At 57.2% G+C, this 16,720-nt stretch overlaps 1 protein-coding gene across 5 annotated transcripts in view; it reads left to right on the top strand.

Annotated features, from left to right (window-relative positions):
* Positions 1–9,910: 9,910 nt before the first annotated feature.
* PIEZO1 (piezo type mechanosensitive ion channel component 1 (Er blood group)) overlaps positions 9,911–16,720 on the top strand; it is a 56,128-nt gene continuing 49,318 nt past the window's right edge. For 2 of the 5 annotated variants that reach the window (XM_070770441.1, XM_019979014.2), the window contains exon 1: positions 9,915–10,358. In XM_070770441.1, the coding sequence (XP_070626542.1) occupies positions 10,295–10,358 (64 nt within the window). In that variant the 5' untranslated portion in view covers positions 9,915–10,294. Of the gene's footprint in view, positions 10,359–16,720 lie in introns of all 5 variants that reach the window. The other 3 variants (XM_070770443.1, XM_070770442.1, XM_070770440.1) reach the window with 3 other exon arrangements.

Below are 16,720 nucleotides of genomic sequence, written 5' to 3'. Positions count from 1 at the left end.
TCACCCTAGCCACAGTCTTCTCATCTGTAACAAGGGATGGTAATACTACTTGGCCCATGAGGATTAGTGTGGGTGAAGTGCCCAGCACAGTGCTCGGACCACAGCCACTCCAAGCAGATGGGGCTTGCCATCATCACCATCACCACCATCACTTTAGCCACACTGCAAAATACGAAGAGTTGCAGTAGGTTCCGAGTTTGGACCACAGCCATGTCTGACCTCCCTAGGGTCCACCCAGCCCCACTGCTGCTCCTGCCAGTCTTGCCACCTTAGTACCTGTGTCTCTGATCCCCAGTTCTGTACCTTGGCACCATTTACACGTCACAGCAACTACCCAGGGTGTGTAGCCACTTACAGATTTTACACAGTTTCAGAAAACAAAACTAGCTGGCCTCTGCTGGGGTGTGCTGTGTGCAGGCCCTGGCCCCTGTGAGTGGAATGCCTTATCTGTCTCACCCTATAAGCGGTCTCCCATTGTGGGTGAAGAAACCGACTCTCCCGGCACACAGAGCAGGTGCACTGGGAAGCTGTGTCTGTATCCCTACCTCTGCCTCTCAGTCTGCTGCTCTTTATTCTGCAGTCAGAGACTTGTGGTGGAATTCAGGCTTCTGGGGACTCCCATGGACCTGACCAAAAGCCCCCACTGGCAGCCACCAGGGTGCATTTAGTGGTCTTGGCTTGTCACACGAGGTCCGTGGCCAAGTATGGAGGTGGTTTTTCACCTTCAGTGAAGACATTTGGATCTCAGCCAGGATCCATCTGCACTTCGCTCACTGTCCACCAGGCAACCTTGGGCTCCATAACAGGATGGGACAAAGTGGAAGCCACTGGCTCCAGTGTGAGTGACCCAAGAAGTCTCCCCTTCCCCCCTCCCCAGGCCTGAGTCTCCTCGTCCATACCAGGGGGACCTAAAGGGAACCTGGTGTCAGCAGGCTACTGTGAGAATCATGGAAAAGGGAACTGAGCCTGAGACTCTTACGTGATGATGACAGATACTGTCACCAGCCCTCTTAGTTTCAGAGCAGGTTGGGGTGGGGGTGGGGGACTGTCTTGCTCCAATGTCAGTGTCTACCACAGTGCTGTCCAAAAGAAATGTAGCTGGAGCCACAAGTGTAGTTTAAATTTTTTAGTAGCTGCATTAAAAAGGTATAAAGGATAAGGTGACAGTTGTGAGATAAATTACCCGTATTTCCAAAATGTTATTTCAACAAGTCAATATAAAATTTACTATTACCATCATCATCACGAAGTACTAATCACTAGTACCAATCATATGAAGTGAAGCCTGTATTTTACACTGACTGCTGCTGCTACTGCTAAGTCACTTCAGTCATGTCTGACTCTGTGCGACCCCATAGACGGCAGCCCACCAGGCTCCCCCGCCCCTGGGATTCTCCAGGCAAGAACACTGGAGTGGGTTGCCATTTCCTTCTCCAATGCAGGAAAGTGAAAATTGAAAGTGAAGTCGCTCAGTCGTTTCCGACTCTTAGCGACCCCATGGACTACAGCCCACCAGGCTCCTCTATCCATGGGATTTTCCAGGCAAGAGTACTGGAGTGGGGTGCCATGGCCTTCTCAGATTTTACACTGACAGCACATCTCAATTTGGAGCGTGCTAAACTGTCATGGAAATACTCGATCTTTATTTTGAAATCATGAAATTGGAAGAGTGGAATCACGTGCCCAAGTTATTCTAAGTAGACTTAAATTTTTCCAATAAGGGCAAAAAGTGTTAAAATTAGCTAAAGGCAAATGCAAGAGCAGGCCAGAGGCCCCCCACTGCGCACCGGCCTGTGGAGCCAGGAGCAGGCAGAAGCGGTGTGGACGACCAGGGACCTGACACAAAGAAGAGACGGTGCGAGGGCCCTGCGACGCAAGAAGAGGCGGCCGGAGGTGAGGGCCAATCCTGGGTGCAGCCCTCGAGTGGACGCGCACCACCCGGGGCATGAGAGCGACGCACCCTGGAGCTGCCAATCTCGCAGGCCCGGGACTAGTGGGGGCTAGGCTAGGGGCCTGGTTGTCCGTCACGTGGCGTTGCCCACCCAGGGGGTGGGGAACCACGTGATGGGCGGGGCGAGCCCTCAGGGGCGTGGCTGCCTCCAGGGGCGGGGCCGCGCGCCAAAGCGGGAGAGTTCCAGGAGTTGCCGCCGGACAGGGTACCTCAGTCACGGCATCTGCCGCCAGGGGGCGCCGGGCTACCTGGTCACCACAGTCCCAGGGTCCTGTCACGCTCCGGCTTGCCTGCCCTGACCACCCCGAGTCCTGTCACCTGCTGCCCTCCCGGCGCACCGTTTGCCCACAGGGTGGCCCCACGTGGCGAGACGTCCTAAACCTGCGTGAACAACCTGAGACAACAGAGACGTTCCTGAGACCGAGGGGCTTGTCTCCGGAAGCCAGATGACACCAGCGTCTGCCCAGCGGGGTTCCTTCCCTCCCCCGGAGGGTGGCGGTGGGCACCCCTCCTAAGGTAGCCGCGGCCCGTGGACTACCCCCGAGGCTCTGTAAACGTCCCTCTGACGCCCTGACGGCCTGCCGCCTGTGAGCAGGGGGGTGTCCGGCCTCTGAGGGCTCAAGACCGGCCGAGTGGAAGGTGAGCTGGTGCTGAGAACTGGGGCTGGAGTGAGGCCGCCGTTCGTCCAGCATTCGCGGAGCGCCGACTGTGCTCCGAGCAGGGGACCTCGGGGAGCCGCCAGGGCAGAAACATACCTTGAACAAGTGTATAAAGGGGAGCAGGACCCAGCCGAGGTGGACTGGGTGCAGTGACACCCGGGGGGGCGCCGCCGTGGGCTCTGACTGGGCTAGGGGCCCCCGGAGCCCAGGCAGTGAGGGCGATCTGCTGGTGGGAGGGGGCGGGCTTGGCCTCAGAGGGCATCTGGTCTCTCCTGAGGGCAGTGGAAGCCGCATGCTGGCAGGATTTTCAGACACTGTCCTGGCTGGGCAGGAAGCCTGGGCAGGAAGGCAGGGGTTGCTGCAGGCACCTGGGCACAAGCCCCTGGCTTTGGATGAGAGGAGTGGGCAGGCCCAAGATCAGGCCACAGGCCGACTCTCCCACACGATGCTGTGTGCCCTCGTGCGGGTGAGTGCACCGCCCAGGAGGGCATCCTCTGTGTCCGCAGGGCCAGCATACAGGTTGCTGCCTCTAGGGCAGTGCTTGGGTGCGAGAACTGATTGGTCACCAGCACGGGGCAAAGCTGGCACATCCAAGGACTGGATAAGGAGGGCCCAGCCCACGACTTCGGGAGTTGAAGGCAGGACGGACAGTGTGGCCAGGGCAGGTGTGACCACCAGCCCACAGAGGACGAAGAATACTGTGATCAAGCTTGAACTTTCTCCAAGGCTGGTGGGGAGGAAAGCGGCAGGCAAATCCGTGTTAACAATAGACCAGTCCACTGCTGTGCAGAGGATGTTGTGGGGTGAGAGGCCTGGAGGAGGCTGCGGCAGGCTGGCTACTGAGATCGGACAGTGTTGGAAGGGAGGAGGGGTGAGTGTGACCCAGCAGGACCACGAGCTGACCTGCTCACCTGGTGATGCCCACCTCGTCCTGCCAGGCTTGGGTTGGAGTGCCTGGTCGCTGAGGCTGCTGCATCCTGGGTAGCATCTGCCTGCTGCTCTGCCCAGGGGTGGGGGGAGCTGCCCTGGGACACCCTGGTGGTCTGCCCTGGGTTCCTTCAGCATATTGCTGGGGCAATGGGAGCTCAGAACACCACCATCTCCCCAAAAACCAAGGTGAAGAAGATGCAGAAGTGATGAAAGACACTGCTGTCTGCCTGTCACGCCTTACTCGGTGTAGCCTGAGTGGGATCTGAGGGGGCAGGGGTCCTCTGCTCAGAGAGGCCCTGGAGTCCTCAAAGCCAGCCCGAGCCTCTGCTACATCTGGGACCCGGCAGAGGGGCAGGTCAGTTTGGACTGTCCTTGGGCCTGGCAACACCTTCTCTGAGCTCAGTTTCTTCAGGTGTTAGAAACAAACACATGTGTTACTCTCTTTTTTAAGATTTATTTATTTATTCAGCTGTGCCAGGTCTTAGTTGTGACCTGTGGAATCTTTAGTTGGGACATGTGGGATCTAGTTCCCAGACCAGAATTGAACACGGGCCCCCTGCATTGGGAGCATGGACTCTTAGCCATTGGACCACCAGGGAGTCCCCAGTTTTCTTTAGAACCACGGGTGAAATGTTGACTCCAGGCCCCCAGGCGCTAATCGATGAAGGGGTGACAGGCCATCTCACTCTTGCCCAGAGTCACCTGCCTCCTCTGTTCCCTCATTCACCTGCTTTGTGCAAGTTTAGTGCTGGACGTTTTTCACAGCATCCCTACCCTCATAATCCCAAGAAATATCTGATGGCGGAAACGACCCCAGTTCACAGGGATGGTGGAAATGACCCCAGTTCACGTGGAGGGCTGTGCTTCAGCCTTGTCTCCGCCCCTGGCCACCCCCTCTCCTTTGCCAGTGCCCCCTGCTGTGGGCATAGTCTCCCTCCACCGCCCTCCCAGGCAGAGCGGGGGGCTGGGCAGAGCCATGAGTCTCAGCCGTGCCCGTCACCTCTGTGAGGCCCCTCAGCCTACTGTCCCTGTTGGCCTGTCAGCCACAGGATGCTGGGCGCTGGCCCGCTTTGTTGCTGCAGCTGGGAAGTATCTGCCGCCTGGGACCGGGCCATCAGCACCACAAGGCCATTCTGGCCCGGTCCCTCTGTCATCCTGTCCAGCTGGAGTCCTGTTTGGCTGCTGAGATGGGGGTAGGGAAACCACTGACCAACTTCTGAACGTTGGCTTCACATGGAAAACTCAGTTACTCAGCAGGCCACCTTTCCCACAGTGTGGGTTTAGTGCCCACGCCATTCCTGGTGATGGCTCGTGAAGAGCTTGCGGCCACAGGCCCCATAGGCATGTTTCTGTGTTGTAGGCGCCGATTTCCAGCCTCTGGATTCAGCTGGCCCGTGCGGTCAGCGGGCAGATTCCAGACCAGCTGGGAGCATTGAGTGCAGAACCAAGCACCAGTGTTGACTCTGGTCCAGTCACGTCCTGAGCAGGGACAGGGCCAAGGGCTAGGCCTTCATGGGCAGCTGGATGGGAGGGGGCTCTTGGGGGGACGTGTCCTGTAGAAGGAGCCTGGCCTGGGATCCACTGACAGGAGCACGACTTGGGCTTATTCTCTGCTGGATTGATTCCTGGTCTTGTTTCCAGGAAAGGGGGTCTGGGGAGACTCAGTGGGAATGTACTCGGGGAAATTAAAAAATAATCCCCAATTTCATCAAGTCTCTGGGCAGGAATCAGGAAGACAGCATCTGGAAGAAACAGACAACTTGGTAGCCTCTAGGGAAGCTCCTTGGAGAAGGCAATGGCACCCTACTCCAGCACTCTTGCCTGGGGAGGCAGAGGAGCCTGGTAGGCTGCAGTCCATGGGGTCACTAAGAATCGAACATGACTGAGCAACTTCACTTTCACTTTTCACTTTCATGCATTGGAGAAGGAAGTGGCAACCCACTCCAGTGTTCTTGCCTGGAGAATCCCAGGGACGGGGGAGCCTGGTGGGCTGCCGCCTATGGGGTCACGTCTATGGGGTCACACAGAGTCGGACACGACTGAAGTGACTTAGCAACAGCAGCAGCAGGGAGGCTCCTGGTGTAGGCTACAGGGAAACCTTAGCTACATGCAAATCCCCCACATTAATTTTTTAAAGTGGGAAAAATCCATAATACAAGATGAATTATTTTAACCATTTTTAAGCATGCAATTGAGTGGCATTAAGTACGTTCACGTTCACGTTGTTGTGTAATTACCACCACTATTTCCTGAACTTCCTCATCATCCCAAAAGGAAGACCCATACCTGTTAAGTAATAACTCCCCACTCCCTCCTCCTCTCAGCCCCAGGAACCCTTAATCTAGCTTCTGCTTTTATGAATTTGTCTATTTTAGATCTAAGTGGGACTGTGTAATACTTGTCCGTTTGTATCTGACTTCTTTCACTGAGCAGAATGTTCCCAGAGTTTATCCAGGTTGTAGTAGCAATAGGACTTTCCTTTTTATGGCCAAATAATGTTTCATTGTGTGGAGGGATCACATTTGCTTTACTCATTCATCTGTTCATGAGTATCTGGGTTCATTCAGAAATAATTTGTAAGTATAGAGACAGGTAAGGATAACTGTGATCTCCTTGGGGAAAAGTTAGGCCTGAATGATGAAATCCCCTCTGATGACGCTCTTGCCCTGGCCCTTCCTCTCTCCGTGGGGGACCTGACAGTTCCTGCTCTTCCACGACTAAAGTACTATTTTTGTAATTTAATTTTTATTTTATGTTGAAGTGTAGTTGATTTACAATGTTGTGTTAGTTTCAGGTGTACAGTTGCCAGTTGTACATACATATACCCATTCTTTTCCATGTTCTTTTCCCATATAGGTTATTACAGAATTTTGAGTGGAGTTCCCTCTCCTGTACAGTTGGTCCCTGTTGTTTATCTGTTTTACATACAGCAGTGTGTATACATTAATCCCAAACTCCTCAAATTTATCCCCCCTACTCTTGTTTCCCCTTTGGTAACCGTGAGTTTGTTTTCAAAGTCTGTGAGTCTGTTTCTTCAAATAGTCTTTTTAAATAAGTAAATAAGTTGTAACTTATTTAAATAAGTTCACTTGTATTTTTTAAGTGATACCATATGATATTTCGGAGAAGGCAATGGCACCCCACTCCAGTACTCTTGCCTGGAAAATCCCATGGACCGAGGAGCCTGGTAGGCTGCAGTCCATGGGGTTGATAAGAGTCGGACACGACTGAGTGACTTGACTTTCACTTTTCACTTTCATACATTGGAGAAGGAAATGGCAACCCACTCCAGTGTTCTTGCCTGGAGAATCCCAGGGACAGGGGAGCCTGGTGGGCTGCCGTCTCTGAGGTCGCACAGAGTCGGACATGACTGAATCGACTTAGCAGCTTAGCAGCATATGATATTTATCTTTTTCTGTCTTAGTATGATCATCTCTAGGTCCATTCATGTTGCTGCAAATGGCATTATTTCACTCTTTTTATGGCTGAGTAGTATTCCACTGTATATATGGACCACATCTTCTTTATCCATTTCTCTGTTGATGGACACTTAGGTTGCTTCCATGTCTTGGCTGTTGTGAATAGTGCTGCAGTGAACACTGGGGTGCCTGTGTCTTTTTGAATTGTGGTTTTCTCTGGACATACGCCCGAGAGTGAGATTGCTAGATCATATGGTAGCTCTATTTTTAGATTTTAAGGAACCTTAATACTGTTCTCCATAGTGGTTAAATTTCTGTTTTAATTAACAAATGTGGTAGGACGCCAAGCCATGGGGTGGTGGGGCAGAAATGGCTTTGGACTTGGAATCAGGAACCCTCAAGGCCTGGCCTGGCCTTTGGCAGCAGACGTCCCCCTGTCAGGCCCCTGTGTCCTCCTCTGCAAAGGATTAGAATCTGTGTTACTGAACAGCCAGGATTCCCCCCACCTGATACTTGGCAAGTTGGCAGGTGGGGAAGTTCTTCTGCTGAGGATCTGTCCCCACTGTGCTCATATAGAATTTATTATGTGAATAGATGATACATGTGTGCAGCCAAAAAAAAAAAAACCCAAAACATAAAAGGGCATTTCAGCGACCTTTGTTCCTGCTGCTGCTGCTAAGTTGCTTCAGTCATGTCCGACTCTGTGCGACCCCATAGGCGGCAGCCCACCAGGCTCCCCTGTCCCTGGGATTCTCCAGGCAAGAACACTGGAGTGGGCTGCCGTTTCCTCCTCCAACGCATGAAAGTGAAAAGTGAAAGGGAAGTCGCTCAGTCGTGTCCGACTCTTAGTGTCCCCATGGACTGCAGCCTACCAGGCTCCTCCGTCCATGGGATTTTTCCAGGCAAGAGTATTGGAGTGGGGTGCCATTGCCTTCTCCGCTGTTCCTCCTATCTGATAATATCCCCCAAAGCTTGGTTAAGGCTTGTGTGCCTCCCAGAGAGTGGAATATCTGCGGCAGGCTGGATCCAAGGGGGTTGCTTTCCCCAGTTGTAACACTGTATCTTAGGAATTGTTCCATATTGATACACAGAGAGTTGCTTGGGTCTCTAACTGCTTTGAAGCCTCCACTGCAGGATACACTGTGATTTCTTTAAGGGCTCCTAACTTGGCCAGAACAGTTAGTTTTTTTCCAATCATGCTGCTCACAATTCTTGGAAGCATACCTTGTGCTCCTTTGCAGGGAGAGTTCTCGCTCTGTTCTGGAGCCGGACTGGAAGGTGGGAAGCGCTGTGAGCCAGGTCCCTGAAGCCATGGTGGGTCTGGGGGCTTGCTCGCCCGGGGCTCTCCTCCCCTCCTCTTCATTTTCTGAGTCCTCCTGCTTCTCTCTCAGGCTTTGCTCTTGGGACAGGGTCTAGAACCTTGTACCCCAGGCCTTAGATGGACTCAGCTTAAGAAGTGATTTTTAAGCTTTTTGTTGTTTTTGCATTTAAACTGTTTATGCAGACAAGGCCCTGTGTCCCATGTCCTGAGAGGGGCCCTCGGCTGCCCCAGTCATGCCAAGGGCAGGCCAGGCAGAGGACAGGGCTCAGGGAGCCCTGACCCTGATGCTGAGTCTGTTCTGCCCATTTCTCTGGGTAAGCCCCGCTCCCTCTGCCCCCTTCTCTCCAGCCCATACCCCAGGAAAGAAGGATGATGGAAGGTCACCTAGGGGACTGATGGTGACCCCTCAGGGGGGTGTGTCACTTCACATCACTTTTACATGGCTTTGTCTGAAGTCTTCACAGTTTTGCAGCTGAGCCCCCACCCCATCTCACAGATGTCCCCTGAGGCTTGGAGAGGCAGGTGGCCTCCTGGGCAGAAGGCCGGCACCCAGGGGAGCCGCTGTGAGCTGTCCTGCAGTTTTCTCTGTTGATGCTGGTGCTGCTCAGAGACTCTGGCCACGTCCTTGCGAAGGGATGGCTCCGGTGGCCAGGTTCCAGCCATCTCTAGAGGCTGGGAATAGGTAGCATTTACAGGCAGTCCTGGGCCTCTCAGTGAGCTCAACCCCATGTCCCCAGACTCCTTTGGGTTCTGACCTGGGGAGGAACCCTGAAGCTAAAGTCTCAAGGGGTCCAGAAAAAGTCCGGGGTCAGACATGACTCCAGGAACGAGCAAGCAGAGAGGCAAGGAGAAACACGATCAGCACTGAAATCCTAGCTTTCGTGAAAGTCCACTGAAAGTTTCTGACTTGAAGAGTGGGAGGGTCTGGGCCTGTGTTGGAGCTGGTCAGGCAGCGCCGGCTTCCTCAGGTGTCCTTGGGCCCTGAGTCCTGCCACCTCCGTGCGCTCTGCCTTGCACACTGGGCGGCTCTTGTTTTCTCCTTTCCCAGCCCAACTCAAGGTGGAGAAGGCCAAACTGGGGTGGCCAAGTGAAGTGCCCAGTGCAGCCTGGATTCAGACCCTGGCCTGTTGACCCAAGGGAAGTTCTCGTTTCCTTCCTACGGCAGGGCCCGTGCTGGTGCTGGTGGCAGGCGGGGGCGCCGGTGGAAGCCTCCGAGCCACTCCACGGTCCCAGGGGGCGCTGCGGGCCGGGGGAGCAAGGTTTCGGCTGCTCCTGCCACGCGGGGCGCACTTGTGAGTGGGGTGCTGTCCGAGAAGCCCGGGGTTGGGGCACCTGTACCGAGCGCTCCTGGCTGCGACGGCCGGGGAGGAAGCTGTCCCCGCCCGCACCCACGCGACTCCGAAAGGCCCCGCCAAGGCTACTGAGGGTGGGGGATCTTCTAGGGAAGTGCGCCGAGCGGGGGTCTCCGGCCCCTACTGGCCACCCCGTACCGTGAGGGCCAGTACCGGGCGCGGGCCGCGTGGAGCCGCAGAGTGGGTGCCGGGGCGCGCCGGGCAGTCGGGGAGGCGCGGGGGCGGGCACGCCGGGAGGGCGGAGGCCGAGCTTATAAAGGCCCACGGGCTGGCCGAGGGAGGAGGGAGCCGCCGAGCCGCGTCCCGCCCTGCTCGGCCTCCGCGAGCCGCCGAGAGAGTCGCGAGCCGCCGAGAGAGTCGCGAGCCGCCGAGAGAGTCGCGAGCCGCGCGCGGCGCTTCGCCACGGGGCAGGGCTGACACCGGAGCGAGCGCGGACCCCGGCCGTCGGCACCGGCGGGGCGCTGCGGACCCCGGCCCTGGGAGAAGGAGCAGGAGGAAGCGGAGGCGCTCAGGTCCCTGCTGACCAGCCGGGGTCCTGGCCGCGGCGCGCGGCACGTGCGGCCACCCGCCCTGTGCGCCATGCGCCGGCCGGGGCTCCCCGGCACCGCCCCTTAGCGCCGCGCCGGCCGAGAGACCCTGGCCGGCCCCCGGGCCCCTCGGGCATGGAGCCGCACGTGCTCGGCGCCGTCCTGTACTGGCTGCTGCTGCCCTTCGCGCTTCTGGCCGGTGAGTGGGGGCGTGCGTGGAGGGCTCTGGACTGGGACAGGGTCTGCGTCCCCGCTCCCGGCATTCCGGCCGGGCCACCCGGCGAGAATGGTCGGGCCAAGGATGGTGCGCGGGCGGGCGCGGAGATTCCCCGGGACGCACGGCCCTGGGCGCCCGCATTCCAGAAGCATGAGAGCGCCGGGCCCGCCGGGAAGGCCGGGGCCCCGTCCGAGCGCCAGGCTGGGAGGGCGGCGGCGGCGGGGTGGCGGGCAGATGGCACTCTGGCGCCCACGAAGGCCGGCGGCGAGCGCCCCCCGGAGAGGGCGGCGGGTGCCTCGGCCCGCGGCGCTGGGGATAGGGACACGGGGACAGGGGGAGGAATGTGGGCCCTCATGGGAGGGGCTGGGGTGTCGGTGAGTGGGGCACGAATCTCTTTTTCTCTTTCGTGTTAAAAAAAAAAAAAAAAGCGCAAACTTGCATCACGACTTCCTGACCAATCTGGGAGAAGGCGGGCTTCCTGCCTGGAGCTGTTTAATCTGGAGCCTCTGGAGCAGAACTAACGTCGTTGTGCCCTGGGCTCGGCCCCCCTCACTCTTCCCCTTCCCGTCCCCACCCCCGGCCGGACTAGGGCAGGCCCTTGCTCTGGAAAAAATAGTTCGGGTTCCTCCCTGCCTTCCCGGTGCCTGGGCTCCTCCGCTGGGCTCTAGAGCTGCGGGAGGGGCCGGGGGTGGCTCTGATCTGGGCTGGGGGAGAGGGTGCCCCCAGAAGACTCTGGTCTTGGTCCCAGAGCTGAGGTCCCCACCCTGGCATCAGTGTCTCCAGCTTGAGCTGTCATCTGCGCCCCTTCCGGAAAGCTCTAGCTGTGGTTCTTGTTGTTCAAGGCCCCTCCCCTTTGCACCCCTCCTGGCCTCCCTGTGCCCAGGGCAGAGTGCCGGAGCCTCCTTTCACCCTTCACACGCCAGCCCTCTGTCCCCAGCTCCCTCCTCTGGGGCTGCTGCCTCTACTGGGTGTGAACTGAAGAGTGGTCTGATTAATTCAGAGAAACAGGGAATGGTTTGCACTGTGAGTCTGCCTGTTGGGTGGAAATCCGTCAGACCGTGGTGGGTGTTGGTGGTTTTACTCTGAAAGCCTTTGCAGAGCCTCTTAAATCTCTCCAGGTGGACTCTGCCCACTTCTGTCATAGGTGGGTGTGGGCTCCAGTGGGCCAGGAATATGGGGGCCCAGAGCAGCCGGCACCAACTCCCACACAGACTGTGTTTTGATTTGTAGCAGAGAAAGGTGGTGAAACTTGGGGAAATTTTCAGGACAGGAATCAATGAAAACCATTGAGGTCAGGGAGGAGGGTCTGAGTCAGCCTTGTGTGGACAGAACAGCCCAGGATGTGCTGGGAAGAGCGCAGGGTCAGCCGGCCTGTCCTTCTCCTCTCGCCTTGGGAAAACACACGTTACCAAGCCAGGAGAAGAGACCCAGCTGGAGGTTGGGCTCAAAAGTCCGTAACCTTCTCACTGCAGGCTTGCCTCTGACGGCCTGCAGCACACCTGCATTCTCCTTAGACTCCGAAGACACGAGGGGAATCGGGTTGGCCTGTGCGAGAGGGGCCTCCCTCCTGAAGGGGCATGCCTCCCTCCACGGTGCAGTCTCCTTGTTCAGGGTCAGCAGACTTTTCTCTGATGAGCTGGATGGTAAATATTTTCACATCATCAACTCTTCTGATATTTTTTCCAGCTATTAAAAAATGTAAACACCACTCCTAGCTTGTGGGCTGCAGCAAAACAAGTGGTGGAGCCAGGCTCAGACTGAGAGCTGAGGTTTGTTGACCCCGAGAATTAATCTGTGTTCTTCGGGCCCTTGGCTGTAACTCAAGTGGGTGATGGAGTAGGGGGGAGGGTAGGTCTCTAGTTCTCTGGATGCCGGGTGGAGCTACTCAGGGTTCCCACCTGGGGTGTATTGGAGTCTCCTGGGAGCTTTTCACATCCTGATGACTAATTTTTTGTGTCCTTTGCTTAGTTTTTCTGTAAACCTGAAACTGTCCCCCCAAATAAAGTCTATTAATTAAAGCCTGGATACCCAGGCCATACCCCGCACGGATTCTGTGTCTGGGTGTAGGATTTGGACTTCCATGTTTTTTCTTGAGCTTCAGGCGAGGGTGATGTAGAGCTGGCCAAGAGCCCTGCCCAGTGACACCTGAGAGGGTGGAGGCCGGAGGCCAGCTCTCAGGGCCGGGTAGCTCCCGAGGGATCTTGCTGTGCTGCTGGCTCGAGGCGGGATGGTCACTGTTCTGCCTTCTGAGCACCCCTTGCTCTGTGATGAGCTTTGGTAGAAATGGTTAGTTCGGCAGAGTTTTCAAAGTGAGTAGTGGGTGCTGGATGAGGCCATCTGAGGCTTTGGGTTATCCTAGGGCACCTCTAGCCTCCCAAAATCCCACTTCCACTTCCTTAGTACGTCAGAGGCTCCCCAGTCCCCCATCCCAGGACTGCCTTCATCATTTCACCTGTTGTCCCTGCAGCCCTGCGGGGGTCAGGACCCAGAGCCGAAAGCTTCTAGAGAGACGTCAGGACAGAACGCTTTGTGACTTCCCCAGGAACGGCCCCGCCCCCAACTCTTGACCTAACGGGGCAGGGGCAGCCTGAAGGTAGCACTGTAGCAGCGAGGCAGGTGGTGAGAAGGTGGTAACTGTATCACTGACCGGCAGACATGTGCAGGGTGGCAACATGGCTTCCTCCTGTGGAATGGGGCTCCGGCCTCTCGGGCACGCCCACCGCACGCCACGTCACCTGCCAGCCTGTCACTGCTGTGTCACCGTTTAGAATGGGGATGCTTCCTCCTCTACGTAGGGTATTCACCGTTACTGTTTCAACGCTGCCGTGAGGAAGGCAGTGAGAAGGCAGTCCTAAGACAGGGGCCCCTGTTAGGAATGCAGCCCCAAGAGTCCACCTCAGCTCCCGGGCTGCCAGGCTCTTGGAGTCAGCAGCAAGCCCAGGCTGTCCCGTTCAGAGACCCCCCCCCCAGAGCTAGGGGTGGGTCTTGCTCTCCTCTGCCACCTTAGGGAGGAGACTCAGCCTTGGCAGCCCCTGCCTGCTCCCAGGACTGATTATGTTGCAGGACTCAGGTGTCTGGCTGATGGGCCCTGAGGAATCAGTGTGATCAGGGAGGGGCCGGGGTCAGCCCGGGAGCTGAGAATGGCCACCCCACCGGCATCTGTACCAGTCGGAAGGGTCCTGCAGAGGAAGTGCTGATGGAGCGGTGGGCAACGTCTTGGGTCCTGGCTTTGAGGCTGCTTCCTGGGCGGTGTCACTCCTCTAACACTTTCAGTGCTCAGAGATGGAGAGGGAAAGGGGCCCTCTGCTCTGTGTGCAGCTGCAGGGGACTGCCTTCTGTGGCGGGGCCACTGCAAGGGTTGAGGGTATCCCCTGGGCCTGCCCCTTATCTTTAGGGCCCAGTGTGAGCTGCCTCTTACAGGAAGCCACTCTTGACCACCCTCGTCCGATGAAGTATTGGTCTTTTCTGTGTTTTCTATTTTTAGAAATATATAAACTTAAAAAAAAAAACACTTAAGTCTTTTATTTGCCCAAGGCCAGCTGTTGCAGGCACTGAGGCCCCAAGACTTCCAGAAGGGATGGTGGGGGTGAGCCATCCTGCCCCCTGGTGCTGCCTGCCCCATCCTGCTTCCTACAGGAGATGGGAGAATAGATAAAGTATACACTTGTGCCACCAAGTATCTCCTCAACTTTGTGTGTGTGTCAGTAGCTCAGTCGTGTTCGACTCTGTGACCACATGGACTGTAGCCCGCCCAGCTCCTCTGTCCAAGGGATTCTCCAGGCAAGAGTGCTGGAGTGGGTTGCCATTTCCTTCTCCTAGACATTTTTTATGTAGACTCTTTTGTATGTAGACTTCTCCCTTCTGGTTTCCAAAGCAGTTTTCCTTCCTCCTTGGGGTACAGGCTCCAGGTGTTATAGAAGCAGGTGAGAAGGCTGCCCTGAGTGCCGCCAGGAGGTAGGTCAGTGCCCTCTGTGTGAGCTCCTCCCACTCTTGACCTTTGAACCCCTCTGAGTTGAGCCTGCTCTCTGGATGAGGGTGGGCGGGGGCTTGGGGGATGAGAACACAAGCGGGTTTTCCTTCCCAGGGCAAGTGAGTTGCATACCTGTTGGCAGGTGTTACCTGTAGAAGAGCCCAGGGTGGGCAGCCTCAGGGAGGCCAGGGGCTGGCTTTGCGGGACGAGCTCAAGGTGGTGCCAGCCTCTGCCTTGCTTTGACTTGCCAGGCCCTCGCCCCTCTCTCTGGGCCTCAGTTTCCTCACCTGTAAACAAGACAGTAAAAGCTTGAAGGCCAATGCCAGGTCTCTGATCTCTTGGTCTCTGGACGGGGCAGGGCCGGGCAGCCCTCCCTTGCACAGTGCTGGGGGTGCCGAGTGGGTCCGCGACACTCGCGAACCCTCTCGGCTGCCCACTGGCCACAGGTGGTTTCCAGGGCAGGAGGTGTGGTATCCAGGGCCAGCCGGGCTACCCTGCCTGACACCTGCCTGCCCAGATTCCTGTGCTCACGTGGAACGTGTTCCCAAGTTCATTCAAGCATTGTCTCACCAGGTCTCCTGAGACGGAGCTCCGGGCAGCCTCCTAGGCTCTGGTTCAGGGCCCGTGGCGGTGGGATGGAAGGACCTGGGCCTGCTCTCCTCTGTAACTGGGCCAAGGTTTCCTTGGGTATAAAGGGAGGTGTGGATCCCCCCAGCTTCCGGCACCTTGGTTCTGTAAGGGCCTTTGCCGTGTTTGTTCACGCTGTGCTGAGTCCAGATGGGAGAGAAACATGGTGCTGTCAGTGACGCCGTCCCCGGGGATGTCCCCTAGTAAATGTCATACAGATCGAGGTCTGGGCTGGAGGGGGCTGGCGGACGCAGTGGGGGTGGGCACCGGGCAAGACCAGTCTGCCGGAGGGAGAGAGGTTGTCCACCATGCTGGGCAGGGGGCAGAAAGGCAGATCCAAGGCTCCAGACCAGTGCAGCCAGGGTCAGGCCGTCTGTGGAAGGAGGTCAGTGAATGGCCTCCAGATGGGGGCTCCAGTCCCCCGAGTGGCCAGTCGGAGGGTTGAGGTGGGGTGGAGAGGAAGGGGCAGCACCCAGTGGACAGTCAGGCAGGAGGGACTTGATCCCTCCCCACGTTTTGATCTGTATTAACTGTTCACTACAAAAGTAACGTATGAATACTTGTCTTAAAATAGCCAAGAGTTAAATCAGATGAGAGTAAGTTTCTTCTTCTTTCATCCTTTCTTCTCCCTTTTGTCCAAAGCAAGGCCCTGGTCGGTGGTGAGGGCCTGAGGTTGCTGTGTCCCCCTCCTGAGGTTAGGTGGCTCCAGCATTTGGAGCCATGGCAGTGCCCTGTGGCTGGGGTTCCGCGGGTGCCTGGGGTCGCCAGCCTCTGCCCTGGGGAGGAGGCTGCGAGGCTGAGGCCCGGCACTCGGGCAGCCCTGGAAAGCCACCAGCATGCGATGGGCAGTGCTGGCCCAGACCAGCCGCCCCGGGTACCTCAGGCCGACGTGCGTGGCCTCCCACTTCCATGCACCGTCTCGGGCCTTTGCCGAGTGGGGCGGGTCGATTTTTCTGGTGTGTTTTAATCACATAATTATAGGGAGTATTTTTAGTTCCCTGTAACGGCCGGCTGTTTACCAGGCTCAGACCTGCGCTGTTTGTCTCCCAGAGTATATATAGTTGGGCCTCCTCTCCTTCCCTGGGGTCAGGCTAAAGCGGGACCGTGGCCACCTCAGCCGCCTCCTGTGGTTTCCTTTGCCAGTGAACAGGCGGCTGAACCAGGCCCCGTAGCTTCCGCAGAGCGGGAGGGGCCTGGGGGCTTCTGTCCTCGAGAGCAGGTGGGGGTCTGTCCCTAGTCCGGAACCGCTGACCGCGTGGTGGGCTGTGAGGGACGCGCCTCTTGGGCCCTGTCCAGGCTCGGCTGTGACTGTGGCAGTGCCCAGGTGTACCGGCGGCCATTCCCTGGCTCTCCCCACCTCCCCTGCCCTTCGGTGGCCTCTGGTGGATCCTCTGAGGGAAAACAAAAGAACAGAACTGCTATGTGCACAGATTCCTTGGGCCCGCATGAGCAGCCAAAGGCCTGTGATTGTGGCCAGGATCACAGCCCAGTCTGGAGGGACCAACCGAGAGAGCACACGGCCTGGGCTCCTGGGCAGGGGCCTCGGAGCAGAAGCCTCACCAGCCTTAGGCCTGAGTCTCAGTCTCTCTCACCTCCTGGAGCCACCAGGCCTGTGACCTGTCGGTTAGGCCCTGTCATACCCCAGCCTCCCCTTGGGGCTCAGGCTCCTGTTCTGCCTTCATTCCCGCTCCCCCCAGTCCCTCCCCTTCATTCACCCCCATCCCTCCCCCTCATCTACCACCCTCCC

Source organism: Bos indicus, chromosome 18 (genome assembly GCF_029378745.1).
Source record: "Bos indicus isolate NIAB-ARS_2022 breed Sahiwal x Tharparkar chromosome 18, NIAB-ARS_B.indTharparkar_mat_pri_1.0, whole genome shotgun sequence".
Classification (NCBI taxonomy): Eukaryota; Metazoa; Chordata; class Mammalia; order Artiodactyla; family Bovidae; genus Bos; species Bos indicus.
The sequence above is the reverse complement of the archived record's forward strand: the minus strand, read 5'-3'. Positions and strand labels throughout refer to the sequence as shown.